This window comes from Corvus hawaiiensis, chromosome 15 (assembly GCF_020740725.1).
Source record: "Corvus hawaiiensis isolate bCorHaw1 chromosome 15, bCorHaw1.pri.cur, whole genome shotgun sequence".
Classification (NCBI taxonomy): Eukaryota; Metazoa; Chordata; class Aves; order Passeriformes; family Corvidae; genus Corvus; species Corvus hawaiiensis.
The window spans coordinates 2,359,905-2,377,731 of record NC_063227.1 but is presented as its reverse complement, the minus strand read 5'-3'; the positions used below and the strand labels follow the sequence as shown (position 1 = coordinate 2,377,731).

The 17,827-nt window shown below is 50.9% G+C and overlaps 1 protein-coding gene across 1 annotated transcript in view; it reads left to right on the top strand.

Annotated features, from left to right (window-relative positions):
• NEURL1B (neuralized E3 ubiquitin protein ligase 1B) overlaps positions 1-17,827 on the top strand; it is a 32,215-nt gene that overhangs the window by 10,019 nt on the left and 4,369 nt on the right. Inside the window, exons 2-4 of the mRNA XM_048319952.1 lie at positions 12,632-13,192; positions 15,908-16,615; positions 17,509-17,634. Coding sequence (XP_048175909.1) covers positions 12,632-13,192; positions 15,908-16,615; positions 17,509-17,634 — 1,395 coding nt within the window. The remainder of the gene's footprint in view (positions 1-12,631; positions 13,193-15,907; positions 16,616-17,508; positions 17,635-17,827) is intronic.

Here is a 17,827-nt window from a genome sequence, read left to right as displayed (position 1 = left end):
ATTTTGATTCAAAACGAGCCCCTTTTCAAAGTTATGTTTCGAGGGATTGTGTTTCTTTCAGAATGCCTCTTGCTCTTGGAAATATTAAAAGCTACTTTGAGAAGCAAAACAAAAATAAGAATTTCCTTCCCAGCTCCCTGGGCGAGCTCCTTGATTCTCCCACCCTCGTTGAGCACTCAGCTGACCATCTCTGAGCAGAGGGACATTCCTCCCTGAGAGGTCAACACCACTTCTCATTTTAAACCAAACTCTTTTCAGAGCATCTTTCTGTATGCATTCCTGTTTAGCCAATGTTTATAGCCCCGTGCAAATTAGCTGCACTCCTGTAAATACCAAAGGCTGTGGGCACGCTGGGGAATCGCTCTCCAAACCACATCAAGCAGCCCTTAAGCACTTGCTCAGATTTTCCTTTGCGATGAGATTGATGGTGTGACCTCGTTGCACAGTCCCAGAAGGAGGGAGAAGCTTTCCCTGTGTGCCTCTGGGTTTTGGCCACATTTCCCCCCTCCCTGATTCACTCCCTGCCTCCTCATCTTGCACTCCTGCTCTCCTCCTTTGCAGAGGGCTAAAGGTGATGGGCAGAAATGTTGGGTAGGGCAGTGCTGAGGATGTTTCTGTGCTCAAATTCCTGCATTTCCCCTTTCTGTGCCCATTCCTGCATCCCTTTGGAGAGGTTGCTGCTGTGCATCTCCAGCTGTCACTCATCACCACAGACTCACTCCTTGGGTCTCTGCCCTACCCAGGCAAGACTCTTCCCAAGCTCTCCCTGTCTTTTGGATAATCCCAGGCTTTACAGTGGTACTGGGAGCACTGTTAAGAATCCTCAGATTCTGGAGAAGAAAATGCTGCGTGAACCCAAATCGCCAGCAGGTGTGTGTCCTTCAGGTTGGGAACAAATCCTTGTCCCCATCTCCTCCTAGGCTTCATTGTAAATCGCGTGAGAAGCAGCTGAGGGAGCTGGGAAGGGGCTGGAGCCCCAGGAGCGGCTGAGGGAGCTGGGAAAGGGGCTCAGCCTGGAGCAAAGGAGGCTCAGGGGGGACCTTGTGGCTCTGCACAAGTCCCTGACAGGAGGGGGCAGCCGGGGGGATCGGGCTCTGCTGGCAGGGAACAGGGACAGGAGGAGAGGGAACGGCCTCAGGCTGGGCCAGGGCAGGCTCAGGGTGGACAGCAGCAGGAATTTCCCCATGGAAAGGGTGCTCAGGCCTTGGCAGGGGCTGCGCAGGGAGGTTTGGAGTGCCCATCCCTGGAGGTGCCCAAGGAAGGGCTGGAGGTGGCACTCAGAGCTCTGGGCTGGGGACAAGGTGGGGATGGGGCACGGGCTGGACTTGGTGGGCTTGGAAGTCTTTTCCAACCAAAATGATTCTGGGATTCTGTGCTGGTTTTCCTGCAGCTCTGGCTGTTGTGTTTTGGCATTTCAAAATGCTCCATGAGCAGTGAGACCCATACCACTCAGTGTCTGATGGATTTGGGACCAGGGAAATCCCTTGGTGTGGCTGTTTTGATGACTTCAGGCTTCCTGTACATTTGGCATCCCTTTTCCAGCTCAGAATCCCAGGGAGATGATGCAAATGGGAGCCTCTGGGTGCCCTGTGTTTTGAAGAACTGGAGGGACAGTGTGGAGTTGTGTTTTATCGTGGCCAGAACCACAGAGGCTCTGAGCTGTCAACACATAATTGTGTATTTTGGTAACAAAATTTTGTTCTACCAAAAAAAACCCCACAAACAAAACAATAAAAGAAAAACAAAACAAAAAAGGACTGCCCAAAGAGGAACAAGTTCTTTCTCTCTTCACAATTTTTCAGATGTGATTTATAGGTGTGTTTTTCCAAGTAAGTCCAAACAAGGCCAGTGAATGGCTCGGAATTAGTTTGATTCCGTTAATTGAAACAAGAGCCATCTGGGTGGAAATGGGAGGGTTCAGGCAGCTGTTCATGTTGTTTCATGTGGGATTTTTAATATTCCCAATTCTGCAGTTACCAAGGAGTGCTGTTGGACTGTGCACTGGGGTTTAGAGGTGGAAATGATCGATGAGAAATACAAAAAAACCACCCCAAACCACAGCTATAATGATAACAACAACTTGCAGCTCTGCAGGGAACTGTCTGGAAGGTATTGACCAAATGTGTTCTGCTCAACAACAGTCCAGGCTCCACCTTAAAAAGGTGAGAAAACAAGGTGTAAATTAGGGCTTGATACTGCCTGGACCAGGACATTGCAGTGCTGTTTGCTCTGTAATTCATACCTTCACCCCAGTGATTCTTTCCTCTGGGGCAGGGAGCAAAAAAATAAAGGCTTTGGTTATTTTCTGGCTCTTCAACAACGCAAGGAATCGTTTTGGTTCACCTGCCTCTCTCCTATTTTGGCTGTGATACCACAAAGAGAGAAAAAGGAGAAAAATGTTGATGTTGATTTAGGTGTGCTGGTATTAAGACTGACATGGAGGCCTAAAAATAAACCTCTCTTGCTCCAACCCTTCTGGTGTTGAAATAATTGAAGACACTTGAGATGAAGGAAGGGGGCAGAGGTCATGGCGTGTCCAGTAATGGCATGGCCATGGGGTTTTTTTTTTTTGTTTGGACACTTTAATGTCTTGAAGTGGGTCTTGTTTCCTCTTATTAATTCCTGCAAATATCAGGGTAAAGGATCTCAGAGCTGAGCCATGCAGCAGCCAAGTGTTGCACAACCACCTGCCTCTCAGACTGCCTTCACAGCTTAGCAGAGAAGTCTGCATGTTTAAAAATCTCAGCAAAGGAAAAGAAGGCTGCATCTTTTTTTTTTTTTTTAGTGGGATGTTTTCCTGTGTTTCTGGACCAGAACTGTACCTTTTTCATTTTTAAAACTTTTTCTTTCTTTTCCCTTTAAAAAAAATTTTTTTTGGATTTGTTTCTGAAGTATTTAGAAAAAACCCACAGCTTATTTGTCTGAATATTAACTAAAACAGCCAACAAAATATGTGATGTTATTGTGCAGTTGGGACTGAACACGAGTTGAGCGAGGTCATCAGCTCTTCAGATCCTTCAGAAAGAGGGTTTGGCCAGCATTGAATTTACTTGAAATGTCCCTGCTGGAACAGTGCTGGCCTGAGGCACCAGCCCACCAGCACAGCCCCATAAGAGCTCCCAGTCCCACCAGTCCCACTGTCCCTCAGCCATTCCTGGCAGAGGAGCAGAGCTGTGCTGTCCCCCTGATTTAATTATAATCAGTTATTACCATTGCTCTGCCCTGTTTTGGATTCTTTACATATTGTTTTGGAAAAGCTTAGTGGGATCGCAGCCTTTGTATATATAAAATATAGGATGATTGAAGACCTGGCCACTGCTTTATTTAGCTTCCTCGGCCATGCGTTCCTCCCCAAGCATTTTCCCCTCCTGCTGCCAGATCACTGTTTAAATTGTGTGTAAATAGAAAAGGAACTGTTAAAAAATGCTGGAAGCGGGGCTTACTGGGAAGAACACCTTCCTAGAGGCCTTTTCCCCCCTTTTCCTGGGGCTTTTGGCTCTGTTAGGTCACATCAAAAGCCCTCTATGGGTGCCACTGTTAAATCTGATGACTCTCTGGGTATCCATCCCTGTTTGGACTGGAATAGCTCCACTGGTTTGTTTTTTTTCCTATTAAACTAAATTCTTTGGAGTGTAGAGAAGTTGTAATTGGGAGGAGAAAAAAAGAGACCCTTAGAACCACTGTGAAGAGAGATAAAGACAAAAGAGGCTTCTGTAAAGATGAGGAAGCAAAGAAAAATAGCAGCTTTGTTCCTTTTCTCTTGAGGGGTTTTGGGGAAAAGTTGAAGGTGGAATGAATGGCCAGGCTCTCCTTCCTGCACCTGCAGCATCCCTCCACCTTCTGGCTTTGCCCTTCGTAAAATCCCACCATGGTTTGGGTTGGAAGAGACTTAAAGATCATCTCATTGCACCCCCCTGCTGTGGAAGGGACACCTTCACCAGACCAGGTTGCTCAGACCTGTTGTTATCTGCAGCTTTTCTTCCTCCCTAGCCCTGGAGCTGGCAGATCCCCGTGCTCACGGGGAAGTTTTCTGGTGTTTTTAGGGAGTGTGGAAGTCACGCTCGGCTTGTAACGCTCCTGGCTCGAGCCTCACACGCCCCACCTGAGTCACCCACGGACCCGTGAGGGCTCTGACAGCACAGCTCATGTCCTGGCCTTGCTCCAAACATGCTTTTGGGAGGTGGGAAAGGCGTGTAGATTGTACAGCCCAAATCCAGAGGGTGAAGATAAGGTAAACACCAGCTTTTTGGGGCTTTTCGGAGAACAATGCATGGAAAGTGAAGCCAAATCGCCACTATCGCTCATCAAAGCTTTTTTTCCCCCCTGTGTCACAAGCTGCCCTCGTGGTGCAGTGCCTGTCTGTAGGGGATGGGTGGGTTTCCTGCACCAGGGAGACAACGAAATGATTTCCCTCTTTGTGTTCCTGTCCGTGCTGGAAGCAGCACATGGATGGGCTGTGGGAAGGATGTGCCAAGTCCCAGCGCTCTTTCCATGAGCGCTGGATTGAAACCATGGCATGGAATGGAACTGCAGCTCCGAGGGTATTAAACAGGAATGCGTGCCATCCTTCAATTTCACTAAAAGCCATTAGCATTGGAATGACATGGTCACTATTTATAAATCCCCGGTGCAGATGACTTGGTGCAGCTGGCCAGGAGAAAAGGCTCAATGGAAACGGGGAGTTTATTTGCATTAATGGTCCTTACGTGCTGCTCTGGCAGCAGGAGGAGGCTGAGGGCATGGAGCATTTCAGTGTCAGTGATTATGGCAGGCAGAAGTTCTTGCAACTTTTCAACAAATCCCAGTCCTGACTGGAAAACACCCGTTCAGAACGATGCTTTTGGACCGATGCGTTGCTCTGAAAACCTGAGCTGTTCATCCTGTCTGTGGGGGAGAAGTTGTCTTGGAAGTGAAAAATGAATGGAGAGGAACTGGGGGCAAGGAGATCAACCCAGGTTTTTTAATCTGTGAGGAATATTCTGATCTTGGCTGTGCAAGGGGATCAGTCAGGAGCAGGGGATGGGTCTCACACAGAGAAATGGGGTGGCCTCCAGGGGCCAACAGCACTCACAGATACAGGAGGTTTTTGGGGTCTCTTGGGTTGCTCTTAGGCTGTGTCTGTGGCCCCAGCTTGGACCTCATTTCTGTCTGAATTTAGTAAATCTAAGCAGAACCAGCCACCCCAGAGAACATGAGGGTTTTGTTCACATCTCTGTCCCTCTCTTCCCATCTTGGGGTCTCCAGCTGTGTTCATTCCTCCCAGACCAGTCTTTCCAGCCTGAAGTGTTGCAAATTTTAATGCTCTCTCTGCTTTCTGGTGCACGTTGCCTGTTTCTAGAAAACAACGAAAACAATAAATCATGGAAAGAAGTCTTTTCATCCTTGACTGGCAATCACTGAGCACTTAGATTCGGAAAATATTCACTCTTCCAACCTAGTGATGATCATTTCCAGCCCAGCATTCCTCAGAAACCATTTGTGGAGCTGCTTTAAGAGCCATCAGCTGCTCACTTCTCGCTGCTTTTGGTCACCTCCCAAAACTCTGCGATGGACTCTGAGAAGATGAAGTGAGCTGAGCAGCCCTCTGCTCTCCTCAAGCTAAGCTTCACGTTCTGAAGAAGGTAACAATTTTGCAGGACCATAATACGTCACATCAAGGGCAGGGGTTTGCTCTGCTGGTGTATGAACTTGTACGTGTTGCACATGCTGCTGATTAGTGAGAGCACAGCCCAAAAATCCCCACTAAGAGCTGTAGTGAGAGTGGCTGACTGATCATTCCTGACAAGATGTTTTTATCTGTAGCTAGTAGCCAAAAGTTCCAGCGAGTTTTGCACGATGACTTTCAAATCCCTGACATCTCTCGGCGCTCTCTGGCTCGGGCGCGCGGCCTTGGGAGCGACACGAGCCAGGACTTGGGTGTCGAGCCCGTGGAGCAGCTCACAAGGAGCTGAGCCATTTCCAGGGCTCCTCATCCATCACACAGCTGCTTTCATCGCTTGCACTGAAGGACTTAAGCAGGGATTATGGCATGAACCCTGCCTTTCCTCCATCCCGCTCGCTCTGTCTCTCATTAACCAGCTCTAAGAATTTGTTACTCGAGTTGCAGACTCATTGACCCAGATTCCCTAATAATACAGGGAAGAGGAGATTTTTTTTCCGTGCTTGATCGCTGGCTTCTGTGTATACTTGGTGCTATTTATATGCAGGAGGACTAAAAGCCTGTAATAAAGATGGGGCCAACTTTGCAGCAAAATTCCTGCGTGCCCAGAGAGAGAGAGAGGCAGAGGTGAGTGTGGGTGGATGTTCCCATCCTTGCAGACCCAGCAGGAGTTTTTTGGGGAGCAGCCCCTGCTTTTGCAGCCTGATTCACCTAGATTGGTTTAGCTCAGGGCTCCCCACTTTGCTCTGGAAATGCCTCTCCATCGAAGTCATGCACTGGCTTGCTTTGTGACATGTTTGATTTCTTCTACACCGAGAGCAAAGCCAAGCAGAAGGGCTGGGAGAGTATTCCTGCCTGGCTCTCCTCAGCCTTTGGGGCTCTGTGATCACTTCTAGGTCATGGAGGATTTGCCATCAGCACTTTCCATCCTCGGAGCAGAGCTTCTGTCGTGGTTTATTTTCTGCCTGGAGCCAGCTGGTGGTTCCCGGGAGGGAGACATTGGAGTTTCAGCTGCACTCCCCATCTTTTGGCTCCAATGCTGCTGCCACAAGGAGATGTTGGGGTAACCAGGAGAGCGAAGCCTTGGTCTTGGCTTTCCTTTCAGGGCACCCATTCTTTTATGGGATGTAGCTGAACTTTGGTATCAGCTCCTCACTGCGAGAAAAGGGTTTGAGTTGAAAGGAGCAGCAATGCAGGAGCTCTTTTCCTGAGGACACAGTGGGAGACAGGAGGTGGAGCAGCCTGGAAAATATTGCAAGGTCCTGCTGGAGTTGCCTGTGTTTGCTGGTTTGAGGAAAAGGGATCAGAACTAAAGGATTTTGCCTAATGCTGTTGGCAAACACCTCTGTTTTTATGGAGGAACACCTAGAAGTCCAGAATAAATATGTCATTAGCCCCTGCCTGGAAAAAAAAAAAAGGATTGTAGCATTTTTTAAAAAATCCCCCATAAAATGTTTGATTTCAAGCATTAGAGGGTTTTCTTGTGGAGACAGGCACAACTTGATTTTGTGAGCTAAAGTCAACCCCTGTTGTCTGCCAGGGATTTTTCTGAACTGTTCTGCAATGAGAAAGGATGTATATCCGTGAGATATTTGCATTGAGAGTTACCTCAGTGCCACAACACAGCTTCTTTTAATAAAAAAAGTGACTTTTGTCTGTCTTTCCTCCTCCCCTCCTTCACAAGCCTTTCTTCAAAAATGTCACGTTTCCTGTAATTCATCACAGGCTCTTCCATGTCCCCTTAACACCTCAATTTCTATATCACTCTCTTGCAAATGAACCTTTTCTGAATTCCCTGGAAGTTTGTTTCAGGTTAGAGGACCATCAGAACAGGGCTCCAGACTGCTCGTGCAAACCATAGGAATTTACATGGGGGGTTATTTATTAATTGGATTTTCCAATGATTGAGCCAGCAGGACATTCAGAAATGAGGCAGATTTTTTTGTTGTTGTCGGATTTGGTAGCCCAGCTTTCCAAATTCCACGTTGAGCATGGAATAGGCCACCCCAGTGCTTCCCACAGAGCTCCCTGACACATTTTCTGTATTTAAAAAAAAAAAAAGAAATAGATGTCTAGACAGCACACTAAATTTATATGTGAGCAGATTTGTATCTCTTGTCCTCAGAAGATAAGATCGTGTCGGAGCAGAATCCTGTTCCGTGTTGCTGGGGATGTTTGGTATCTGCAGTAACAGCCTCCCCTGCCTCTTCCAGCCTTTTCCAGCGGAGATGCCGTGGGCTGAGGACTGTGCTTTGACTGGAGCACGCTGGGACTGACTGGGATTGACTGGAATTGACTGGGATTGACTGGGATTGGGCTGTTTCCAGCAGCTCGCTGTCACGCCATGGACTCACCCTTCTTGTCCCCACCGGTCAGGGTTTCCCTGTCTCAAAGCCAAAGCCACCTGCCCCTGTCTGCAGACACCTTGTTTAATGTTCAGCAGCAGCAGCAGCCACCCAAGGATCTGCTGTGGTAGGAGAAGGTTCCAGTGCTGCAGATAAAGCAGAGCCCATAAAGATAAGCCCTGGGTGTGTGCAGTGGATTCCCTTTCGCTGGGCACGAGGCTTGAGACATGGATTTCAGGCTGCAGGCTGCTGCCTCTCCCCTGAGCTTTTCAGCCTCTCCTCTGAAACTTTCAGCCACTTCTCTGAGCCTTTCAGCCACTTCTCTGAACCTTTCAGCCTTTCTCTGACCAAGGGCAGGCCACGCTCCCACAGCGTGGGCCGTGTCTGCTGCGAGCTGGGGATGCTCCCAGTAATTCTCCCTCACTGTACCCACTGCACGTCCCTGTTGGCCACCAAACTGCCCCTTGCGATCCCGTGGGTCTTTTGTCATGGATTTACTTGGGAAAGGCCCTCAGGAAAGGGCTGTGGGAGCCAGGGAATGCGCTTGGTGCAGACCATGGATTTCCCGGTGACGCATCAGGATGGCAGCGCTCTTCTCCTCCTGCCAGGCTGCTCTCGCTGTAGCTCCGGCCTCCTTCAACATCATTCCCTTCTCCCCCTTTTTAGGGGTATTATTCCTGCCCAGCTTGTCAGGGCAAGTGAAGACAGGATGGATGTGGCTTGAGGTCACTCCCCAGCTGAGCAGCCTCCTCCATCCCATGCCCCTGGGAGAGCAGCAGCCTCGGAGAGGGCTCTGGAGCTGAATTTTGCCTGCTGCTGTCAGTGGGATTACAGTGCCACTGCAAATCCGGGGCTGTGAACAAATGGGTGAAAAAAATGTTTATTTTTAGAACTGGAACCATGATAAATATGTGGAATTTGTCCAGGGTCTGCCTGCTGCACCTTTTTGAAATGCAAAGTGCATGTCTGTTAAAATACCTCTCCAAAGGTCAGCATAACCTCTGGAATGAGTGTGCTGGCCTTTTGGAAAGCAGGTGAAGCTTCAGATGAGAGCATGGGCCCCCATAACCCAAATCTGCCTCAGTGCCATCTGACACCACAAGGATGCGGATGGAAATGCTGCCTTGCCAGAAGAGTTTATCCTTCAGGTTTCAGTGAGGAGCCTCAGACCATTCCTCACCCTTCACTTCAGCTTTTCCTTCCATTTTCCTGCCTTTTATGTTTGCTCATGCGTTTGAGGGATGTGCTGTGAGCGTCATGTTTGAAACTGGTGAGGGTGGGGATGAAAGGTGGAAAACTCAGGAATAAAAGGAGGGATGGAACCTCAAGGCATCCCTCAGGGGGACCCAGCAGGTTTGTGTCCCCTGTGATGATGCAGCCAGGCTCGCAGGGCTCAGGGATTGAAGTGCCTGAGAACCTTACATTTTTCAATCCTTTTAGCTCCCCGTGAGGTGGAGGAAGAGTGTTACTCTCTTTTAGGCAGGGAACTGAGGCAGAAAGGGAAGAAACTACTTGCTCCAGAGTGTTGTAGGAATCTCGCAGCTGAAGAAAAAAAAAAAAGAGTTGGCGTAGCTCTTCACTGCCTGTCAGGCACCCTGGGGTAGGGTGGCACTTCTGCCACGAGCTTGGCTGTCGTCATCCCATCTTTTGGGTGGGAATGCACAGCCGGGAGAGGAGAGGCTTTGGAGCAGTAGCAGAGGGACAGAAATGCGATCCAAGCTGTGGAAGCCGAGCTGCAAATTAGGGCAATTCAAAGGCACAATTGAAAGGCACAAACATCCTGTTGAGCTCGCGAGTCCCCGGCAGCACCTAATGAGCAAAGCACATGCTCCAGCTCAGCCCCAGGCGTGTTCCAGTGGGAAAACTCTGCCTCCCTGCCTCGGGTTATGTCAGGCCTTATTCCTCCAGCAGGTGTTCACGTGAAGGGGGGGGAACAGCGTTATAAATAAATTATCCATTAATTTCCGTCGGGTGCTTTTCCTATTGTTTAGCCACAATATGCTTTCCTGTTTTTTTTTTAGAAGAAAAACCAAAACAAAAAGGGCCAGACCCCGACCCCGAGTTCCCCTCTGGCAGGGTGGACCCAAAGCTGTGTTTGAAGTGGGTGCCAGCGTCATTGTTGTCCTGTCACTCGTGCTGGTGGCATTGGCACTGCCACCTCAGTCCTCTGTGCCTTCTGAGAGGGGCATGCGAAGAATCTGCCTGGGTGCAAGGGGCATCACATCCCTGGCAGGAGTCTTTTCTCCATCAGGTGGCTGTGGGAGGAAGGCTGGTGCTGCTCTGGGATTGGAAAGGAGGGGATTTTGGGGATAGCAGAGAGGAGGACAAAAACTCTCTTCCCTCCTTCTTTCTCCTGGCCGACACGAGGACATTGAGGCCATGGCACTTGCAACAACAGGGGGGGTTTTTTTAAACCATTTTAGAAACAAAAAGCAGCTCAGTGGGTGATAAAATGAGGGTTTCTCTGCCAGGGGAGGCTGTTGTCAAGTCAGGCAGGGTGTGAGGTGGCACTGAGCCCACCCAGTCCCACAGGAGCCCCTTGGGATCTGTCCCAGCTCTGCTGGACCCAGGTCCCAGCTGAACAGCACAAAGGCTCTGTGAACCCACATGGAAAATGGGGAGCTGGGTGGGGAAGCAAGGCCAGGAGAGGGTTCACCCTCCCTGTGCTGGCTGGGTCCCTGCCTGTCCCTGCTCAGGAAGCCCCAGTCCAGGCTCCCTTTGCAGCAGCACCCACATGAGCCACGGGCGGGTTGTGCTGGGAGCAGCCATTTCTGCGTTTTAGCTCCTCAGCAGGCAAGGAATGAGATTTCTCCTGAAAATACACAAAGAAATGCCCCTTCCTCGGGAGCCCTCCTGTGCTGGGACAGTCCTGGAGGATGTCTGGCCTGCAGAGGTGCTGTGCTGGGCAGGGGGATTGAACACCTGGGGGGGATTTTCCCTTCCCAATCTGCTCCAGGGCTCTTTCCACAGCCCTGGCATGGAACTGGCACCCTCCCCTCACTGGTGTGAGAGCAAGGATGTGTTAATTTACACTGGTGTATGACAGAATTAAGCATCACACAGCGGCTGTCACATGCAGGACAAACCAAGAGACAAAACACCTTCTGATTGTTATTTTTATCTTGCTGGAACGGGAGCTTTCTGCCTTCGTAGCCCTTTGACTCCTGTTACAGATGCCTCATTTGAAGGGCTGAGCCTGTGCTCAGATCTTGCTGCAACCTCTTTTCTCTTTGCTCAGTGCCTTAGTGCAGGTCCCAGCCTCTTGCTGCCCTGTCTGCTCGGGTTTTGCTTGCAGAAAAAGCTGCCACCGCTGCAGCCCTCCTGCCAGCTCGCCCAGCTGAGCTCCCAGGATCTTCTGGTGGGTTTTTTCCAACAGAGGAAGACGCCAGAAAATCCTTCCCTTGCCACAAAGCAAAGCCTGGGGTTACACACAGGGAGGAAGCAGCTTGAAGGAAGGGCCTGGCAGGCGGCTGCTGAAGCTTCAAACGTGGCTAAAAAAGAGTTCAGACTGAATGTGAGCATGTGATGGGGTTTGATGTTTAACAGGATGGCTTTGGGCACTCAGGATGTGTTCCATTTTTGCTTTAAAAACCTACAAAGCCAGGTGCAGAGAGAGGAGGAGAGGTGGAGTGGGTGGGGAATGAGGAGACCAAATTCCCTGGAACACCACAGTGGTGGTGGGAGCCCAGGTCCTGGAGCAAGTCCCCACGTGCTCAGGGATATGCAAAAGAGGTTGTCTCCACCTCAGGGAGCTTCTAGCTAAGGTTTAAGATTAAAAGTTGAGCTTTTTTTCATTTCTGCTTCATGCCTGTGTGAACTTCACTTTAGGCTCCAAATCTGCTTTTCTTGAAATCGGTCTCAGAATTGCTATTGACTTTAAATGGTGCAAGATCTCACCCATCAATTCTCCTTCTCCCATCTGTAAAACGAGGATGGCAGGATTTCTGTGCCATCTGCGGTGCTGTGAAGCTGAAAACAATCATCATTTATGGAGTGCTCTGAGCTCAAATGGGAGGTTCTGGGTAAAGGCAAGGCTGTGCAGGATGAAATGTTCCTGAATGTGCCAGTTGCATCTGGTATCTGAGCCAGGAGCTGGGTTGAAGGTTTAGGAAGAACAGTCTCGTGATGCAGAGGTGCTCCAGCTGCTGAATGTCTTGGATTATTTGTGTTGGTCAAGAGTTCCTGTTCATCATTACAAAACCAGGGCACAGAGGAGCTGTTGGCTGCACATCCCATAAAAATCTCTTAAAATCCATGCTCATCTGGAGCATCTCTGATTTCTAACAGCCACAGTCCTCAGAGCTCCTGTCTCTGGCCACCATGTGAGTTAACAGCACGTGCACTGCAAGGAGGAAACTCGGAGCCACAGGTGTTGCGCTTTTCCGAGGGCAATAGGAAGCATCTGATGGGAACAAAGGATGTTCCTTCCCATCCAGCTTTGCAGGGAAGCTGCCTAACCTTTGCCTGACACGTGTTTGCAGAAAGCTGAGGGCCAAACCGGTACAGCAAAGAGCAGGCTGTGGCTAAGCGTGCTGTTTTAAGGTGAAATATTTCGGGCGGTGTAAATCACACCAACACGTGCCTCAGGCCAAGCCCTCCTGACAGATGTTGCTTTGTCCTTTTGCAGACACGAGCCACCAGACCCGCTCGGTGTCCAGCCGGCCCTACTACAGCCTGCCCAACAGCAGCCATGAGAGACGCTCGGTGCTGGCCATCACGGAGCCGCCGCGCTTCCACTCGCAGGCCAAGGGCAAGAACGTGCGGCTGGACGCGCACTCGCGCAAGGCCACGCGCAGGAACAGCTTCTGCAACGGCGTCACCTTCACCAACCGGCCCATCCACCTGTACGAGAAGGTGCGCCTGAAGCTGGTGGCCGTGCACCACGGCTGGAGCGGGGCCCTGCGCTTCGGCTTCACCATCCACGACCCCTCGCAGATGAGCTCCGAGGAGATACCAAAGTACGCCTGCCCCGACCTCGTCACCCGCCCCGGCTACTGGGCCAAGGCTCTGCCGGAGAGGTTTGCGGTCAGGGACAATATCTTGGCCTTCTGGGTGGACCGGCACGGGAGAGTCTTCTACAGTATTAATGACGAGGAGCCAATCTTGTTTCACTGTGGTATTAAAGTTTCCGGGCCTCTTTGGGCCCTCATAGACGTCTATGGAATTACCCACGAAGTGCAAATCCTAGGTAAGTGTGTCTTTGGGCCTGTGGGCTGCTCTTCTGGTCGCTCTTTCTGGTCCTGTAGGAAAGATGCATGATCTGTATGATCATTTCTATGGGACACTTAAGAAAATTAATTTGCTGTTGGTTTTGTACCTCCAATTCATCGTTTTTCTCCTGCCAGCGGTAGGGATGCAGAAAGAAATGTATTTCAGAGATGGCAGTGATGGAAAGTCCTAAGGCTGCACATTCTGTGAAGGGATAAATGGAAATCTTTACCTTTAACTCCACTCAGCTTTCTCTGAGCTGGATGTGCTGCTGTGGCATGGAAAAACACGGAGCAAGGTCCCAGGGACTGAGGAGACAAAAAGGACAAGTTCTGACTTGATCTGGCCTTTTCCAGCTACCAGTTACTGCCAGTGCATTGGAAAACCACCGGTCATTGCCCAAGAGTTTCCTGGGGCCCTTCCCCAGCCCCTCTCTCCGCTCTTGGCCGTGGTCCCACCCAGGCTGGCAGTTTGAGGGGCTGTTTGCATTGTGACCCTTCCTGGCACAGAGCCATCACTCAGACCCCTGGAATCAGGTGGAGTCTGGCTGATTTACAGCCTCACCCTTAGGGAGGGCTGCAAGAGGGGATGGATCTGTTCCCACCACCAAGCCCAGCTGATGGCCACGGAACGATTTTCCTTTCGTGCCTTTTACAGCATTGAAATTTCTAATGAATTCAGCATTAGATGGAGTGTTTGAACTGGGCTACACCACAGGGAACACTTTGAAAATCCAAGAGAGTTGCCCTTTCCCAGAGGCTCCTGGGAGCTGATGGAGTTTTAACAGCCAAAGCCAGCTGCACCTGCCCGAGGGGATGGTGCTGCCAGCCTGGCACGGAGCAGGCGCCAGGGATGAGCTGTGGAATGGCGAGTCCAGAGGGCAGGCAGCTCCATCACACATCCTTCTGAATGGTGCCAATTATTTTATAGGCGAGAAGGCCACACATAAACAACTCTTTTCCCTGTCTGCTGTGCCTCAAATGTGTAATTAAACCTCAGCAGCAGCTTGTCCTCTAATTGCAGTTGCGACATACTCCAGCCTCTGGTGCTCGTCACAGAGGAGAAGGAGTGTTTGCTGTATTGGCCAAGGCAGCTGCTTCACCAGAGCTCTCCTTTCTCCTCATTAAATTGGAGATAGAAAAATAAAATGCAGCTCCTTTCTGCCCCCCAGCCCCAGTCCTGTCTGCAGCACCCAAGACTCAGGCTGAGAGCACCTGTGCTCGATGGGGGTTTTTTGATTAAAACACCAAACCCCACAAACTGCCCCAGGAATCAGGGCCATGCTCAGCCATCTGGGGCACCAGGGGACCCGAACTCCTTGCTTGAGTGGTGGTGTCATAGAGGATGTGCTTGTCTCTGCCTCTTCCTCCCAAAATGTTGCGAGTTGAGAAAATTGTGAAATACAGCTCCAGTTCTGAGGCACAAAATGCCACTTTCAGCATCATGAATCACAGAATGGTTTGCGCTGGAAAGGACCTTAGAAATCATCTCGTTCCAGCTCCCTGCCATGGGCAGGGACACCTTCCACTAGCCCAGGTTGTTCCAAGCCCCGTCCAACCTGCCCTTGGACACTGCCAGGGATGGGGCATCCATCATGAAGCTTGGATGTGTCTGACTCCTCTGCGGGAGCATTTCTTGCCAGACACGCTGCGCTGGCTGAGCAGGAGCTGCTCCAGCCATCAGCCCACCCCAGTGGCCTCTCCTGCCTGCGCTTCTGAGAGAGGCAGGTTCTGCTTTGCAGCTGCTGGATGGATTTGGGTGTTTCTCCTTCTTTGCCAAAGGCCTGGGGATTCTCTCCTCCAAGCAGCAGGCAGCGTTGGTGCTGGCCTGCTTCACCCCTCTCCATCTCTGGGAAGACCAGGAGTCATTCACACAGACTCTTAAATTCCACGTGCTTTGACTTTGCTCAGTGGGTTAAACCCTTCAGAGTGAAGCGTCCAGGCTGCCCCAGGCAGGGCAGGAGGTAGAAGGGAGAACACTCCCAAACTCTCCCACACCTTTACATCACCCCTGAGCCTGGCATGGCCCAAGTGAAAACCTGGGAAATTAATTAAGGATCAACATCCTGACTTTCCCTTTGCTGTGAAAAGGGTAAACAACTTTCTGCTGTAAAAGCTTTCTAACACCTGCAGGAAGCAGCTTTTGTCACAAGCTCTCCATTCAAAACCTCTGCAGGGCTGTGAACACCGCTGAAATATGAGGCTTGAAATGACCTCTCTTAGACACACCTGTGCCTGGACAGAGGTGTAAGGCAATGACAAGGAGTGTGGAAAGAACATCCATTCATCCTTGTGTTCCTTCACCCCTCACTTGTGAATTTGTCTTGCACAAGACCTCAGGACAACAAAATACTGAGACGTTTTCTTTTTTTACCTCAAAACTATCAGACCTTTCTCCTCAGGAAGCTGTAGGACCACGCTGGTTTACAGCTTCTCCCAGTTCCCCAGTGCAGGGAACTCCCAGATCACACGAGTACTTTGGAACACTTGTTTTTCCTTGGCTGGTGCCAAGATGCAGCCGCTCCTCTGCCTGCTCCACGCATGACTCTGCACCAGGAGCTGTTCATTAGTGGTTGACCTGTGGCTGATTTTTCCTTTCGGAGGAGCAGAGTCTGTAGGCTGCAATAATGATTGTAAGCATAAAAGCAGGTGGTTTTCTCTGGACTAATGCCTCTGTGCCTGGGTTTCTCTCACAGACAGCATGTTTGCAGAGACCATGAGCACTGCCCGGCTCAGCACCGCCCGGCTCAGCACCTGCCTTCCCCAGAGCAACCACGACTCGGCCAACTTCAACAACAACGAGCTCGAGAACAACCAAGTGGTGGCCAAAATTGCAAACCTAAACCTCAGCCGGGTACCAGGCCTTGGGACTGACAACCACATCATCCCCTGCTGCCCCAACCGGCGGCAGCACGCCCAGGGAGTCCCGGCGTTCCTGGACACCGACCTGCGGTTCCACCCCACCCGTGGCCCCGACATCACCTTCTCCCAGGACAGGATGGTGGCCTGCACCAACTGGCAGGAGAGCAATAGGACTTTGGTGTTTTCTGACCGGCCTTTGCACATCGGGGAGAGCCTCTTTGTGGAAGTAGGACACCTGGGGCTGCCGTACTACGGGGCCCTCTCGTTCGGCATCACCTCGTGTGATCCGAGCACTTTACGGACAAACGAGCTCCCGGCGGATCCAGACTTTCTCCTGGACCGCAAGGAGTACTGGGTGGTGTACCGGGCGTTCCCGGTCCTCAACAGCGGCGACATCCTCAGCTTCATGGTCCTGCCCAACGGAGAGGTGCACCACGGGGTCAACGGGGCCAGCCGGGGGATGCTGATGTGCGTGGACACCTCACAATCCCTCTGGGTGTTTTTTACAATCCACGGTGTGATCAACCAGCTCAAAATCCTGGGTGAGTGCAGCCAGAAAAAAAAAAAAAGGATAACAGAGCATCTGGCTGGGGAAGTTTGCTGGGCCAGAAGCAGAGCTCTGGGCTTGCACTCACGGTGCTCACTGATGTGAGGATGCAGCTCCTTGTGTTTGCAAACAAGAGTGAGCGAGACATGGTACCTGTCACAGAGATGTGTGCAGCCTCTATGATTCCTGCAGGAAAGGATGAGACTTGAGAAATGAAACAAGCAGCAGGCAGGGAGGCAGGGATGGCTGTGGGGGACAGCTGTTTTTCAGTGGGTTTGTTTTTAGGAGGGATTCTTTATAAACTCCCTGTTCCAGCCAACGGGTATTAAACTTCTGCCTTGGTAGGGATGATGGTTTTTGTGAGCACAGCTCTGGTTTAAGCATGGACAGTAATTGCTCCTGAAGCACTGCCACAGCTCAGGGATCAGCTGGCACTTCTGATCCATTGCTGGTGACCAGTTCCAGCTTTTGTCCTTTCCTCCTGTTAAGGACTCCATCAGAAAAGCAGCTGTTAATGACTTTGTAAAGCAGGTTTTCTTCATCCAAAGCAATGTCCTTTCCCAGCTGACAGTGAGACAGCTACAGCTTGAGCCCACTGCTGCTGGGGAGAGGGAGACCTTGGGGAAATGGGAAGGCAAATACTGGATAACCTGGTGCTTGCTTCACTGAAGCTGAACAGGCTTCATACAGAGGCATAACGAGGTCCAGGCCCTGGGGTCACATCCAAAATCTTGACCTGTATCCTTAATAAAGGGCGGCATTAACTCAGCAGCAGGAGCTGCCCTGAAGCCCCTGTGCAGATGGAGTGGGAGCAGCTCAGCAGGCTGAGGGGGTTTGGCTGGGATTGGGGTGTTCCTCTGTGGGCTCAGCTCTCTCCTGTGTTCCCAGGCACGGTGCAGTCCAGCCCAGTGACGGTGTCTCCCTCAGGATCCCCCGGTGGCTCCCAGTACGACAGCGACTCGGACATGGCCTTCAGCGTCAACAGGTCCTCGTCGGCCTCGGAGTCCTCGCTGGGTAAGGACAGGCAGCCCTCAGCTCTCAGGGGGGGATGTTACCTCTCCTGCCAGGCCAAGAGAAGGAATGGGAAGAAAACCCAGTGCTGGAAAGGTTTTCATGGCCTGAAGAAGGGTTGCATGCTGGTTGTATCAGCACCAGCAGGACCAGGGCGGTGACTGTCCCCTGTGCTGGGCGCTGCTGAGGCACCTCG